This window comes from Glandiceps talaboti, chromosome 7, assembly GCF_964340395.1.
Source record: "Glandiceps talaboti chromosome 7, keGlaTala1.1, whole genome shotgun sequence".
Taxonomy (NCBI): domain Eukaryota; kingdom Metazoa; phylum Hemichordata; class Enteropneusta; family Spengelidae; genus Glandiceps; species Glandiceps talaboti.
Window position 1 is genome coordinate 3,321,075 of NC_135555.1, and position 15,171 is coordinate 3,336,245.

Sequence of the window (15,171 nt, forward strand, 5' to 3'; positions counted from 1 at the left end):
GGGGGGGGGGGGGCTAAAAAAGACAAATGAAAGTTATAGGTACAATTTACAAATTGTCATCAATTCCCATAAAACTGAATAAAGGAACACTTTTGTGAATGTCAGTTATTGTTTATACCTTTCATACTCATATGTCTGCAAAAACTACAAAAACTGTGACTTTATTAAAGTGGCACAAGCTGAGATTTCATAGTTTTTTATCCTAACTGAAAACTCTTACTACATAAGACCTTGATTAAAGTATGTAGTAATGCCTTTAGCATATAAAAGTGTCTTCTGGTATTATTTTAAATGGACAACTAAGAGTCATAATAGAGGTTTCTCAGTATTCTAGTATACATATCAATATATATAGTAGTGCATAAGGAATAAGTGATACAGTCCCAATCAATAAATGCAATCTGATGTTTCGAATCAAAATTCTTTATCAAGGATATCAAGGCACGACATATAGTAGATCACTACCTAACTATATATCTAAATGTTATGGAATAGAATGAGAACCGTTTCTGTTTCTGTACTGAAAACTTTAATCAAATCTTATATTAAGGAAATATGTGTTGTACTCAAAGACAAAATTATGAAAATGAAAGAATTTTTCTTATAAAATTTAAAAAATGAATGGAACTTTTAGTCTAATTTTAGATAATAATTACCTGAAAATTTTATGGCACTGTATTTCAAAACATGCACAATTAAAAAAGGTATCCCCACATTGGTTTACACAAAGTAAAGGTTTCTAAAGTTTTATTCCTCATGCAGAAAGTACAATAATGGGATGCCCTGTTTCAAGCTGACATTGGCGAAAATTATGTGCCATCTCAAAAGTATTGCAAATGCTTTGAGTGATCTATTAATAGTGTTTATACACAGCTGGAAATCCACAGGCAGATTACAGGACATGCCTGTAACAAGCCCAGTCTGTGGGCCCAGTCCAGATCTTATAAAAGGGTATGTGCAACTAGTGCTGCTACAGGGATTGTACATTTAATGAGATTTCATAATAGTATTCACAGACATGTAACAGGTCAGTTGGCACAGGTACGTATACAGGTGTGTAACTTCAGACTATACACTTCTGTGATCACATGACTGAAACAAGGATATACACACACGTGTATCCAAAGATGTGTGTACAAGTTCTGTTATAGAGTCTGTAAATTTGGTTGGATTCCAGGACTGTACTCAGACATGTAACAGGTCTGTTGGTACAGGTATGTGTACAGGTGTGTAATTCCTGAGAGTATTTCACAAATGGTTTATTGTAATATTCTAATTGTATGTACAAATATATGAAATTAGGATTAAATTATAGTTTTGACATACATGTGTATACTTCTATGTATGCAATGGTACAGTCAAGTAAACACATGTGCTGTCAAGTGTAAAAACAAGACAGGCCCTGCGACATCAGGCCTGTATACACATCAAAGAATCAGCAGTGTACCTACAGCAATGTACACAATAATATAGCCACACCTGGTCCTCTGTTGACAGGTCTGTGGCTACAGCTCTCTTACAACCCTGTGCCACAGGAAAGTTGAAGGGTCTCCATAGGATCTGTTCCAGGGTAGTCTAGCTGCGTAGTCTAGCTGCTAGACCCCTCGGGCTATTCTGCTTTAAAAGCAACCAAAGGTCACTATAAAAGAGGGTGCTAGCACCCTCAGTAGTGACCTTTGGTTGCCTTCACAATCAGCAGAATAGCCCGAAGGATCAGCAGCAAGACTAGTTCCTGGGATGAAATTTTATATGGTGTGTATATCATTGGCTACAGAGTGAATATAGTTCCATGCTTTTTCAACAAGTTACTGCATACAGGTAGATTACGAGTAAAACTTTGATTTATTTTCAAATATTCTTCTTTGCTAGTTGTCAAGATGCTACACTGTGAATGCAAGAACTATCTTTTAATTTTCTGACTGATCAGTGGTAACTTCAAGTAGCCATTTTGGTTTCAAATGGATGTTGAGCAAAGCATCCTTATTCCTAACAATAAAGTGTTGATATATTTTACAAAGTTAATACTGAATTCACACATGATTGAAGTACTCATTATGAAATGTATTTTTCATGTTAAAATATGTTCTATAAAGGTGACAGAACATTTTGAGAAAACTTTATGAGAAAGCACCATTTCATGATAGTCAGCTTCAAAAATATCTTTGACAATAAATAGTACATGTATATTAATAAATAAATGCACAAATTTATAACTCCAAGTTGTGTTTATCAGACAATGAAGCCATCATGTCGATCATCATCCTCATCCTCATCATCATCATCATCATAATCACGATCATTGTAATCCTGGACTTCATATTCATAATCCATATTTCTGTATCGATACTCAGAATTATGATTACAATATTCATCATCTGATTCTTCTTCATCACTAGAAAGGTCATCATCACCATGGCAACGGTGTCCATCTGAAACAAAGGCAAATGGGACAATACTTGATGTTATATCACAAGTTATTACCGGGACTTCAGTATGTAATATATTAGGAAATACATAAATTACTTGACATTACACTAATGATTAGTACTCTCTGTTAATATCAGAACTAAACCAAGAGTTTAAAATTTCAAAGTAATCAAAAATCACATCAGACTACAGCATTTTGTATGAACTGTTGCCATGACAACTTAATAATCTTCTTCTTTTGTTTATTCTTTTTATAATCATTAATTATTTTTAATCTCCTCACCTTCCTCAAAATAGTTGGGATCTTCATCAGGATAATCATTTCTCCAATTACTTTCATCATTACTGTCATCATCTTCATCGTCATACTCATTTCCTCGGACGTCATCATCGTCATTATTTGCAAACAGAAAATCTTCATTACTATAACCCATTATAGCAGTGATACTCTCCAAGGCCTTTATATCAAGTGTTGCCGGATCGGCATAATATAGATCATATACATATTCAGTCTCTTTAGGTTTGGGTTTTGTTTCATCCTCAATGGTGAGTTTTTCACGAATCATCTGTATGTTATTACACATAAGGACATCAGGATTTGGTGATTTTGTCCTGCTGCCTGGACTTTTCTGAAATAAATGGAAATCAGATATAAGATACAACCAAAACTACGGTCACTTGCTTTGGAGTCATATCTTGTAGTAGTTCCAAACTCAAAGTGTTAATAATTTACCTAGGATATTTCAGCTGAATCACCCAGCCTTCTTCCACTGTTATTGTATATACATGTGTAATGTACAACATAAGATTATAGTTATAATATTATATATAACGGTTTGAAAGAAAGTTGGGTTATCATGTTTTGGTTGCTTTCTTGTATGAAGTTACAATTTCAAGCTTTTTAAACATGGTAAACAAAAATTTTTTGAACTGATAAAGTTACATTCTAACACTATCTGGCCTAAAATGACATCATATACAATAGGATAGTAATTTTATTTTTGCTGATCATTGGGTTACATTCTGACCTATTAAGTGACCCCCACATATAAAATCATAGTGGTTTTAAAGAGTAATCACCCTTTTCTAATCTCAAATAATCTGATTTACTCAATCTAGTGTATAAAACATGGTGAATACTGAGATTGAAGACCACTCCTTATATTAAAGGGTCTATGATTAATGAGATTCAAATGTAACCTATGACCTTCTTTGATGTTGATAAAGTAAATTATGATGTAATCCCACCTTTCTCACTTCATGCTGTGCTTCTTGTTCTTCTTGTACAATATCATAAAGGCAATAAAGTCTACTGGCTTCAATCTCTGTAGTATCTTCAGCTGCACATGCTCCATCACCTCTGACCTCTTTCAAGTTTTGTGAGCTATTTTCCTTATCATCACAAATGGATTTCAACTTGTTAGAGCCACTGGTATCCCTTGTTTGTTTCTTCTCACATTCTCCTTTAGATGGTTTCTCATCATCATTACTTTCAGTGTTTACATTTCTATGCTTAGAAACAACTTTATATCTACTTGATTGTGATACTGTCTTTCGTAATTCTCTGCTCTTTAAATTTATCTGTTCAAGAATTTTGCTGGGTCCACTTCTTTTTAATTTTTGTTTGGCACTGTCAATGGCACTCTGGATTTGGTCAATGGGTTCATCCTGTAAAGAAATTCAAGAAAGAAGAAAGAAACTCATTTAGAATATAAATATATTTTTATACCACCCACAATGTGATAAAATGATATATATATATATATATATATATATATATATATATATATATATATATATATATATATATATATATATATATATATATATATAACTCGGTGAGTATCAATCTGCTAAGACAGTGCTCTATACCGCAGTGGCAGAGCGTAATAGTTTTGGTAGTACTGGAACTCTTTCTTGGGTGTAACTCGGAGTTTCACGCATATTGCGATCATCAGACACTCAGTGTCTGATGATGCGTGAAACTCCGAGTTACACCCAAGAAAGAGTTCCAGTACTACCAAAACTATATATATATATATATATATATATATATAATTAAATGATACAGATCTATACAAATCTATAAACAGAAATGGCAAAAGAAAAAATTAAAAGGTATTCAACGTTGGTTAAAATTTGAAATGTGAAGTGATGGAATTCTGGGTGTCAAAAATGGCATATTTTTGTTTCAACAACATCACGTATTTTTTTTACTCTGACGTGTTACTGACAAGTGATATTACGACGATCACGTGAGTTCAAGGACATTGCACAATCGAAGGTTGTTTACCATTACAGAAAGTAATTTAAACAGTTCCTCTGCTATCAAATGATTCTGATATTAAATTATACTTGGTAACTAATACTTGAAATAATACATAAAACTGATAGCTATTACAATCGTACAGTGATACACAAAATAAAGGTATCCTTCCGAATTTTTTTAATGCATTGTCAGCTGTATTATTATAATTTGTTATTACATGTACTTTCGTCCACCATGACGTGATTGAGTACATCATATTTGTTACATGATTCTTACCTTTCCTGCAATCGTTCCAGCGAATCTAAACACACTATCGATCTCACTAGAATCTGGTAGTTGCTCGCTGTCAGCTTGTTTGGATTTCTTACACGATAAAATGAGTGTATCGGCGGGATCAATCGTACGTTTACGTTTCACTCTGATCACCGCAGCCATCTTCAAAGAGTTTTGATTGGCCACATGGCCAAATGGGGGCGCACAACCAAATTGTCAGAACTGAAAAAAAAATTAGATACTATGTACAGCATTATCTATATCGTATTTTGATACGATATTTTTTATTTGATATTTTGATATTTTACTAACAAATTTATTAAGGTTATACATATTTTCTTTACAAAGTCAAAGCAATGTAAAATTACTGAATGTACAGACTACAAATCCACACTACGCTCAGCTTGAAAACAGCAATGGCTGCCTACATAAGTTTGCGTGGAGTCGGTAGTATAAGATGTACATTGACGCAAACAAGTAGAACAACAGTGAGTATATGTCACATTTAAATATAATCAATTATAAAGTGAATGCCAAAACAGAAAATCTACGTAGAATGTGAATCGGTCGACCATTTCATAATTTAAGGTGACTGGCGATGTGGTGAGCAGTGACGTTCGTCTGATTTCGCTTTGTTGCATGCGGTGCACACGTTTCGTCTCCGTCTGCAAGCAGGAATAATTAGTAATATCGCTTGTGCTATATCAGGGACACTGTGGCCAATCGGCTGTATGTATCATGTCATCATGACAGTGTGTAAAAGAATTTTTTTGTTAAGGCCAGAAAAAAAGCTGTTCAACGGGCCTGACTCATCTTTTTGGCATTTCATTTATTATTTGTGTGTGTGTGTGTGTGTGTGTGTGTGTGTGTGTGTGTGTGTGTGTGTGTGTGTGTGTGTGTGTGTGTGTGTGTGATAGACTAAATATCCTCATGCGGTCTTCACATGTCAGTAAAATGCACACTTTCGTTTCAAAATAAAGGAGATTTCTTTGTATTTTCTGAATGATACATGTAACAATATACATTTGAGTCAATTTCAAATTATGTAATATCTTATACAGTGGTTTACTTGGCTCATGCTCTAGACTGATGATGTATACAAGAGTGAACTGAGTAAGATGTTGCATATCCAACCTGCACTAAAAGGAATGAACAAAACTTTACAACATTAATGCATCATTATATCCACTGTAATGTACGTGACAGAAGGGGTGGCTAAAATAATTCTGGAGTTTCATTTGGCGGGTCTTAAAGTTCTTTAAGAGAAGAGGGTGTGAGGAGCTACAAAATTCGTTTAACCATAATATGTGTACATTTCCTAAGTGTACAACTGATGGAAATCGATTTCCATACAGACAAATTGCAAGAGATAAAATCAAAATGACTGTTGTATGTACTGTACATGTATACCCTGTTTACAGCGCAAATGGTACTTCATTAGTAGAAAACGAGATACCATAGACCATCCAAACAGAGTACTACTAGCTTCAATTTTCATATATGCACAGGTAAATTATATTGTAAAGATTTGGTGAGTTGAAAATGGGGAGAGTTGAAAATGGGATGAGTTGAAATGGGACAAGTTGAAATTGTGATCCGTCACCTCATTATGCTATTGGTATATGACATATTATGAATTTATTTTTGTCTTCAGGTATCAAGAAACATCTCATGTCAACCAAGATTGATATTACTACAGAAACCAAGTAATAGATGTCATATATGTACAAACTTTACTCCTGGACAATGGAGGACACTTGGACTTGGTGTAGGAATCAGATATAATAGTAATGACTGGTCCACGACAGCTGATCAGACAACTATTACAGATGTTACTTCACAGGCAGTAAGAATGATGTTGAAACACTTCATCCGAATACATTGCAATCTGTTTTTGATGTTGCAATGTATGCATACTAACACATTATAAACAACAGCAAACTTGAAGTAAACTCAGTATGGTGATATAGCAAAGAAGTACTCAAATCAGTACCATTGTTCAATAAGACTTCTATATCAGATGAAACAATAATACTGACAGATGCAGAATTGTTGGCACTCTTGTTAACCATTGGTTAAACCAAGTGATGAAAGGATGACTGCACAATAAGGAATCTTTCAATCTATTGAAACTTTGCCTAGAGAAAAGTAATCCTGATAATCCAGCATTTAGGTAGGAAGACATCATTCCTACTTCTAGGGTTGCTGTAACAGGCTTTCAGTTATGTTGATCTAGTCAACAATTTGCAATTTGAAACAGTTTTAATCTAGTGTTTAGAAAATGCAGAGACGTTTTGCAAAATTGTGAATCATTTTAATATAAGGATAAAGTCCATTTCCTTTTTGAAAGAAGGATAAAATATTTGATGCAGATCACAATGCTAAATACAGTAGTTTGTCATGATGTTTGAAATCGTGTGATAAACATTTACATTTGAAAAATGAAATATCAAAGGATGTGAAATTGTTTGGTTTATTTTCCAGATACATTCAACAGACCCATTATCACCTGTCAGTATAGCACCTGATGCAGCACAGATTATAGAGCAAGTAAAAGAAGTACCTATATCAGAACTGGGTCTTGGTGGTGCAACACCCATTGGTTTCATACAGTCTATATTGGAGGCAATACATATTGATTTTCATCTCCCGTGGTGGGGTGCAATAGCATTAGGTGAGGATCCAATCTCATATATTAAAGTACTGTTTTAAAATGAGCACATTTGCAATGTCTGAGGATGGACGATACTTATTTTTTTTATGTCGATGTTGTTAAAATTCTTCTCATGATACATAATTTGACTTGTAATGGAAAGGATATACAGTGAATGAAAGTCACAAACCTGTTTTGCATTTTTATCCTGATTGAAATTCAGGTATTTCATAAAAAGTTATTAAATGAAGGAAAATGTATGTGTCTTGTTTATTGGATTCTATTGCAGCAAGTGTTATAGTTGACAACTGATGTAGCCTGAAAGATCCAAGTGTTGTTTCTGCCTATAGAATACAAAGTGGTTACATAAGTGAACCAACAGCTGGATTTTTCAGACTACTACTAATTTTGACTAACAGATTTATGGTCAAAATGTTGGTTGTCCTCACTCTGGAAATAACTATGGAACTTATTGTAACTTTTAGGAACTGTTCTTGCAAGGATTCTAATATTCCCAGTTTATATCAAGGCTCAGAAGAATGCAATTCAACTGAACAATGTAATGCCCACTATGCAGAAAATGAGCAAGAGGATGTCCGATGCTAGGAAAAGTGGTAACGAAGAAGAAAGTATGTCAAATGAAAATGTATGACTGAATGGTTGTGTGAAGTACAGTTAGTAAAGTCTACCTGGGTTCCTAGTACTATATCCTTGATCTCTCATCAAAGTTATGGTTGAATGTTTTACATGTGTTACCTTTCCTATTGTAAGGGTTCTGAAACACTCACCACACACACAGGTGCAGGCACACACACACACACACACACACACACACACACACACACACACACACACACACACACATAGTAGCACACACATCACCAGCAAAAATTCCAACCTATATGTGTATACAGGTGACAAAATTAGAATGTACAACTATTCCAGTGAATTGTTGGTATAATTTGAAATGTGTAACATAATTCCCATATACTCCAAATTTCAGGAAGTCTCAGAGATCTTACCACCTTTTCTTTGTTGTTTTCAGTTGCCATGGCAGCACATGAACTGCAATTATTCATGAAACGTAATAATGTTAATCCATTGAAAAGTTTTTTAATTCCTTTGGCACAGGTAAGTATGTTTTAACGTACAGATCATACTATCTAACAACAACAACATTATTCCTTTATCTCTAACACATATCTATGCGAGTCTTCATCATCTGTATTTGACAAGGTAACACATATATATTTTAGGTTTTATAGCTGTAATTTGATTTCCTCATTGTATCATCTCTTCTGGACTATGTGAACTCATGATGATCAAATTCCTACAGTGACCGATTGGAATCTGCATGTTGCCAGTTCCAGCAGTGCCTCTGCCATTTGTTTCTGAATAGATATAGTCCTTTGGTATGGTTTAAACCAAGATTGTGCCCCATTCAACAAATGGGAACCCAGTAGCAAAAAAGTTATGTGAATAATTTATGCATGTACTTTAATACTGAGGCAGCAGGGATTGTATGCTGAAGATCTATACTTGGTATACAGAATATTTGTGCCACTGTCTGTGCAAGGTAATAATTATACAATGCTATTGTGGATGACTTTGTATATCTAATTCATTATTATCTCATACAGCAAAATGGCATGTATTTAAAGTACACTATTTCCTGTTTCCTTCCAAACAACTAATTTATATCTTTTTCATCAACAGGCACCTATATTTATTTCATTTTTTATTGGATTAAGAAGGATGGCAACCTTACCCGTAGAAAGTATGAAGACTGGTGGTTTATATTGGTTTACAGATTTAACAGTTGCAGATCCATATTATATTCTACCAGTTGTAGCTAGTTTAACAATGTTAGCGTCAATAGAGGTAGGTTTGTAGTGATTCACATAGTGTGTGTGTGCACACCCTTACCTCCTCATGGCAAGCAGATTACGATCTGATTCACACCCATATTTGGACAGTGATATATTCATGTAAAATTGTCACTTTTTATTGCAAAGTTACTGAAAAAAATCTTAGAAAGGTAGCTTGTAATACTTTTCAGTCATTGAGTTATGAGTATAGAGGACATTAGTTTAAGAACCTATGGCAGTGAGGGAAGTATCTGTGTCATGGTATTAAGGTCATAAGGTCACATGGTCACAAGGTCATAGTGATTTTGATAAACCTGTGTATCTGATTTCAGCTTGGTGGTGAAGGTGTTCAGAATCCACAGATGCAGCATGTAAAAATTATGATGAGGATAATGCCATTTGCCGTCCTACCAGTAATGGCATCTATGCCAACGGTATGTTCAAATCTTTCTCTCTAATGTCTCTGATTTCAGATTTTAATGTCTGGATAAAATTGTTTGACATCTTGTCTATCAGCTGCAATAAATACAAGCAAAGCAATTGATATTTTAATTACATCGTTAAATGTAATTGCAATATTTGTCAAATATTATAATGTTAAAATTCACTCTCATGTCACTTTCCAACTTGGTGATAATTTCTCAGTGAATTTTTATTTCGCTAACTTTCAAAATGTGTCTATATCTTTTGTCAAATTAATGATATAATACAGTTGAATTAGGTGATAACATTAAGTTGGTTGAAAATCAAATATAATTACATTTTAAACCTTTTTTCCTAATGTTGTATTTCATTTTAGTGATAGAAAGTCTGCTACATTGAATGTCAACTCTGACAGAAAGCCTGCCAAACTTTCTAAAACCCTTTCTGATGTCATATTTTCTGATATTTGTATGTTACAGGCTGTATTCACATATTGGTGTACATCAAATGCCTTTACATTGAGTCAGATAGCATTACTAAAGATACCCCAAGTCAGGACTTACTTTGATATTCCTGAGAGGATACAGCACCAACCAAAAGATTTGCAACCAGCAACTGGCGGTTTCTTCAAAAGCATGAAATCAGGTATGTTTACTTGTGAACCATATTTTCTGAAATAATTACATTTCATGAAGGCCATCAGACTGTGAAATGTTTGATGGTGAAGTCCCCAAGTGATTTTGCATGGTGACAGAATTCTATAGGGAGCAAACATATTGTTATAGAAATAAAGGGTTCTATAGAGAGCAAATATATTGTTAAAGAAATAATGGGTTCTATAGAGAGCAAATATATTGTTAAAGAAATAATGGGTTCTATAGAGAGCAAACATATTGTTATAGAAATAAAGGGTTCTATAGAGAGCAAATATATTGTTAAAGAAATAATGGGTTCTATAGAGAGCAAATATATTGTTATAGAAATAATGGGTTCTATAGAGAGCAAATATATTATAGAAATAATGGGTTCTATAGAGAGCAAATATATCATTATAGAAATAAAGGGTTTTCTTTTCAAAAACATTGTTACGTTAAAACTCTTCTTGAGCCGTAAATAGTCCAAAGTCTCAAACTCAAAAAGTATCTATATATCTTCAAGTGATACTTTTAATTTTTAGTTGATCATGGTAACATATTTTTACAAAAAGTAAGTGTGGTGGTGATACTATTAATTCATAATAATTTGTATGCTTTTAAAACCACATAAACCAAGTTTGTAGAAAAGCCCACTTCGCATTATACAGAATTGGCAAGATCCGTAAACTTCTCGATCAGGACACTACCGAGACATTGATCTACGCATTTGTAACAACTCAGTTAGATTATTGTAATAGTCTCTTGTATGGAATTAACAAAGATCAGCTTCACCGTTTGCAATCTCTTCAAAACGCTGCAGCACGTTTAGTTAGTCGTTCCCGTAAATTTGACCATATTACACCTGTATTAGTTGATTTACATTGGCTGCCAGTAGAAGCACGTATTAAGTTCAAGGTTATGTTAATTACTTTTAAAGTAATTAGAGGCTTTTCACCAGTGTATTTGACAGAGCTGATAGAGCAGTATGTTCCTTCTAGAGATCTCCGCTCTGCAGACAAGTTACGTCTGATTCCACCCCGCGGTACATTCAGTAAGACATACGGCCAGAGAGCCTTTTCAGTTTGCGCGCCATCACTGTGGAATAAGTTACCTGTAGAGATTCGTACTGCAAGGAATGTTGAGTCTTTTAAACGCGGTTTGAAAACCTATCTTTTTAATATGTATTATCAGTGATTCGTTTTTTGCTTTGCTGTACATTTATTTCACCTCAGGACTGTGTGTTCTTTACCCTACCACTTGCAATGTGTATTTTTAAATTTTGCATATTCTTTTTAGAGTTTCTGTACATCGCACTGTGACGTATGTGTAGTGCGTTTTCTAAGAAATTAAAATAAAAAAAAATAATTAAAAATAAATAATATGCTTTTAATAGTCTTGATGTGAAGTCAGAAAGGTACTGTCTACAATGTGATTAATAAAAGATTCAACATGTAAATTATAATTTTTTGTCCTGATATGTGTTGTATGATGTCATCATTTTGCTATATCAGTGTTATTGTCTTCTTGTGCTCCAGCCATAGATGGCGCTGTCTAAAAAAAATGTTTGGTGGATTAAATAATGTAGGTCAGTTGTCAAGCCACACTTCTGGTGAATAAAGTTTAAGCTTACTTTTCTATTCATGTTGTATTTGCAGGTTTTAAAAATGCAGAGAAAGCTTATGAAATACATGAACGTGAACAAGCACTGTCTGGAAAATATAGCAAATCTGGAAAGAAACCTGTGTCAAAGAGATGACACAATTTAGCCAGACAAAATACTAACCCAACCAGACAGTAGATGTCAACCTCAGCTACAAGACCTCTGACAAAAAAACACAAAATAAATCATGTAGAAACTGGACCAAATCTATTAGGGTAATGATGAGACTGGGTACAAGGTCGTGGACCACAGCATAACCTTATGGTTGCACACACATACTAGTCAATAGGGTTACATGTAATTTGATGCAAAAAATCCCATACATCCACAGGATCTGTAACCAAGTGCGTGATACTATACTACAATGAACATCTCACCGAGTCAGTTTTTTTTCCTGGTTTGTTATGAAAAGAATACAATGTAATTTGTATTGCATGTATCAGAGTTTAACAGCAAAATATATCTGATAAAATAATTGTCCTTATTTGAGATACATCAGTGGAGTTGTATTATTGCTAAGTTACACAAATACAATGTAGTTACAGTTTTGAATATAACCATCTGAGAAATTGAACCAACCTATGCCATTTTCTGATCGTCAAATCAATGTTTTGTGGTAAATCAAAACATTTTTATTTAATTGAAATGTCAAGTGAATGGTAGTTTGATATTTTCTTTTGTCAAATCATCTGATAGCTTTTGGTTGTAGTCGTCAGATGAGTCATTTTCAGTGTGTGATGCTTTTAACAAACTAAGAGACCATTGCACAATGTCGCACAAGCTCAACAAACGAACATCGTTCGTTTAGGACAAACCTCCCCCCTCCCCCTAAACAAACGTTCACAAGTGCAACATCAACACATTTATATTTTATGTAAACCATGATGAAAACTATATTGGTCACACCACTATGATGCAATGTGAAATTGTGATGGTAAACAGGCAGTTCCAACCTTATGAACCTGTTTTTACTGAGGAATACATCAAAATGAAATTCAGTAATCGCATTGACGCCAGATCCCCCCCCCCCACCCCAAACGAACAAAGTACACTTATTGAGCTTGTGTGACATTGTGCGATTGTCCCAAAGGACTTCTGATCAAGTAGATTCTTTTTGTTTGAGTTGCCTACTTATACTGTATATCCATTTGTAGATATCATTATAGAATGTGCTACTCAAATTTCTCTGCTTTGGATTGCATCTTGACTTTTTAAAATGTAAAGAAAACTTATGTATGACTTAATGATGGCAATTTAACTATGCGGATTTACTCCATGTCCTAGAGCCATGGCGAATTTTGATTGTTTTTTTAACCAATGTCACACAACTGCAAATACAAATGTATTTACAAAAAATCTTTTGACTAGTTCACTCGCTGCCACTAGATGCTGTAGTAGCAGATTGGGATTGGCAAATTATGTTAATGTGAAACTTGGAAATGCTACACTAAATGGTGTACATTCCATACAAAAAACTACATAAGAGTCACTATTCATAAACCAGCCTGGTAACTTTTACTCATTGTGTCATTTTTGTGAATAAACAAGTTTTGTACAGTGTTTCAACATTGCATTTTATTGTATATAGACATACATTATTATATTTCATTGAGTTCGATGGAAATTAGAATGGGAATAAGCCACTGGGTTGGTAGTACTTCACCCAATAAAATCTTCATCACAATGTTCACTAATACATGATTCCATTGACCATTCCCTATATTTTGATTTCAGTGCACACGTGTGAATTTACAATTTTAAAATACATACAAATACATACATACAAATACATACATCCATGCATAACAGCACATCCTTGCACTAAGGTTGTATCTGCTATACAATTTTATAGCAGATACGACCTTGCAATGACACCACTATAATTTCTCAGATGAGGGTTGACTGTAGGAATATATGTGAATACAGATTACTTTACATTCATTTGATAGTAAAGTCAACTGTAGACTGACATGTCTTAAGAATAGAATAAGTCTGTCTTGAGGGACGTTACTGCAAATCAAATGGACACATGAGCCATATTATACTGTGCTAGCAATCTATGCCCATGAATCTATGTACCTTTGGTTTGGCAATAGACTGTAACAGTTCTGACATTTGCAATAAATATTTGTATGTTATTTTAGTTTAAAAAGAGTAATTAATTAAAGATGGTTTTTGAGAAATTAAAGTTGTACATACTTTGTGGAAGATAATACTGCCAAATTCTACTCTGTCAAAGCAATCCAAGTCAACATGGCGCCCTCTGTGGTGTATTATGTAAAGGATTTAATGAATATCTTGCATTTGGATTGTCGGCCAGAACAAAGAATAAATCTGGAAGATGGGCATTCTTATCACTTTTTGGTAGATATGTCGATTTTTTTAGTCCAATTGAACACAGGTTCAGTAGTGCTATAGGCATGGTAGGTGTCTGCGTGTGTGTGTGTGTGTGTGGGTGTGTTAACAACTTAGTCAAAAACAGCTGGACCAATTACTTTTATATTTTGTGGGGACATAAGTTTGGGTGTCTTAGCAAAGCAAAATGATAGCATCAGTGATGTGTGTTTTGGGTAAAAAAATGTAATTGTAGGTGAAACAACTTAAACTCCAAAACTACTGGGCAAATTCGTCTGCAATTTGGTGGGAATCTTCTTGGGGATGTGTAGATAAAGAATTATTCATGATATAGTGATCCCATGAGTAGTATGTAAATTAGGTCTAAAACTCAAAAAAAGGTCAAATGAAGTTAACGAAAACTGGGGGTGATTAAGTCATATAAATGATGGCAAGAATAAAATATTGTACTAAATTCAGGATTGTTTTGATTCTATCATTTTCACAAACTATCATTCAGGATTCAGAATAATCAAATTAATAAGACATTTCACTTTAGTTGCACCAAATACTGCAGAGTTTGTTTATTCAACACTTCAGATTGCAATGTACAAAAAATATCACTTTTA

The 15,171-nt window shown here is 34.0% G+C and overlaps 2 protein-coding genes across 2 annotated transcripts; one reads left to right on the forward strand and one right to left on the reverse strand.

Annotated features, from left to right (window-relative positions):
- Positions 1 to 278: 278 nt before the first annotated feature.
- Positions 279 to 5,131, reverse strand: LOC144437612 (putative RNA polymerase II nuclear localization protein SLC7A6OS). Its single transcript, XM_078126589.1, has 4 exons — positions 4,973 to 5,131; positions 3,676 to 4,095; positions 2,711 to 3,056; positions 279 to 2,429 (listed from the first exon to the last, which is right to left on the reverse strand). The coding sequence occupies exons 1-4, from the start codon at positions 5,129 to 5,131 to the stop codon at positions 2,230 to 2,232; spliced, it is 1,125 nt and encodes a 374-aa protein (XP_077982715.1). The 3' UTR covers positions 279 to 2,229.
- A 254-nt stretch (positions 5,132 to 5,385) lies between these two features.
- Positions 5,386 to 12,679, forward strand: LOC144437397 (mitochondrial inner membrane protein OXA1L-like). Its single transcript, XM_078126327.1, has 9 exons — positions 5,386 to 5,457; positions 6,624 to 6,815; positions 7,454 to 7,643; positions 8,108 to 8,251; positions 8,668 to 8,753; positions 9,339 to 9,503; positions 9,823 to 9,924; positions 10,393 to 10,558; positions 12,204 to 12,679. Exons 1-9 carry the CDS (start codon positions 5,386 to 5,388, stop codon positions 12,302 to 12,304), a joined length of 1,218 nt encoding a protein of 405 aa, XP_077982453.1. The 3' UTR covers positions 12,305 to 12,679.
- Positions 12,680 to 15,171: the final 2,492 nt, after the last annotated feature.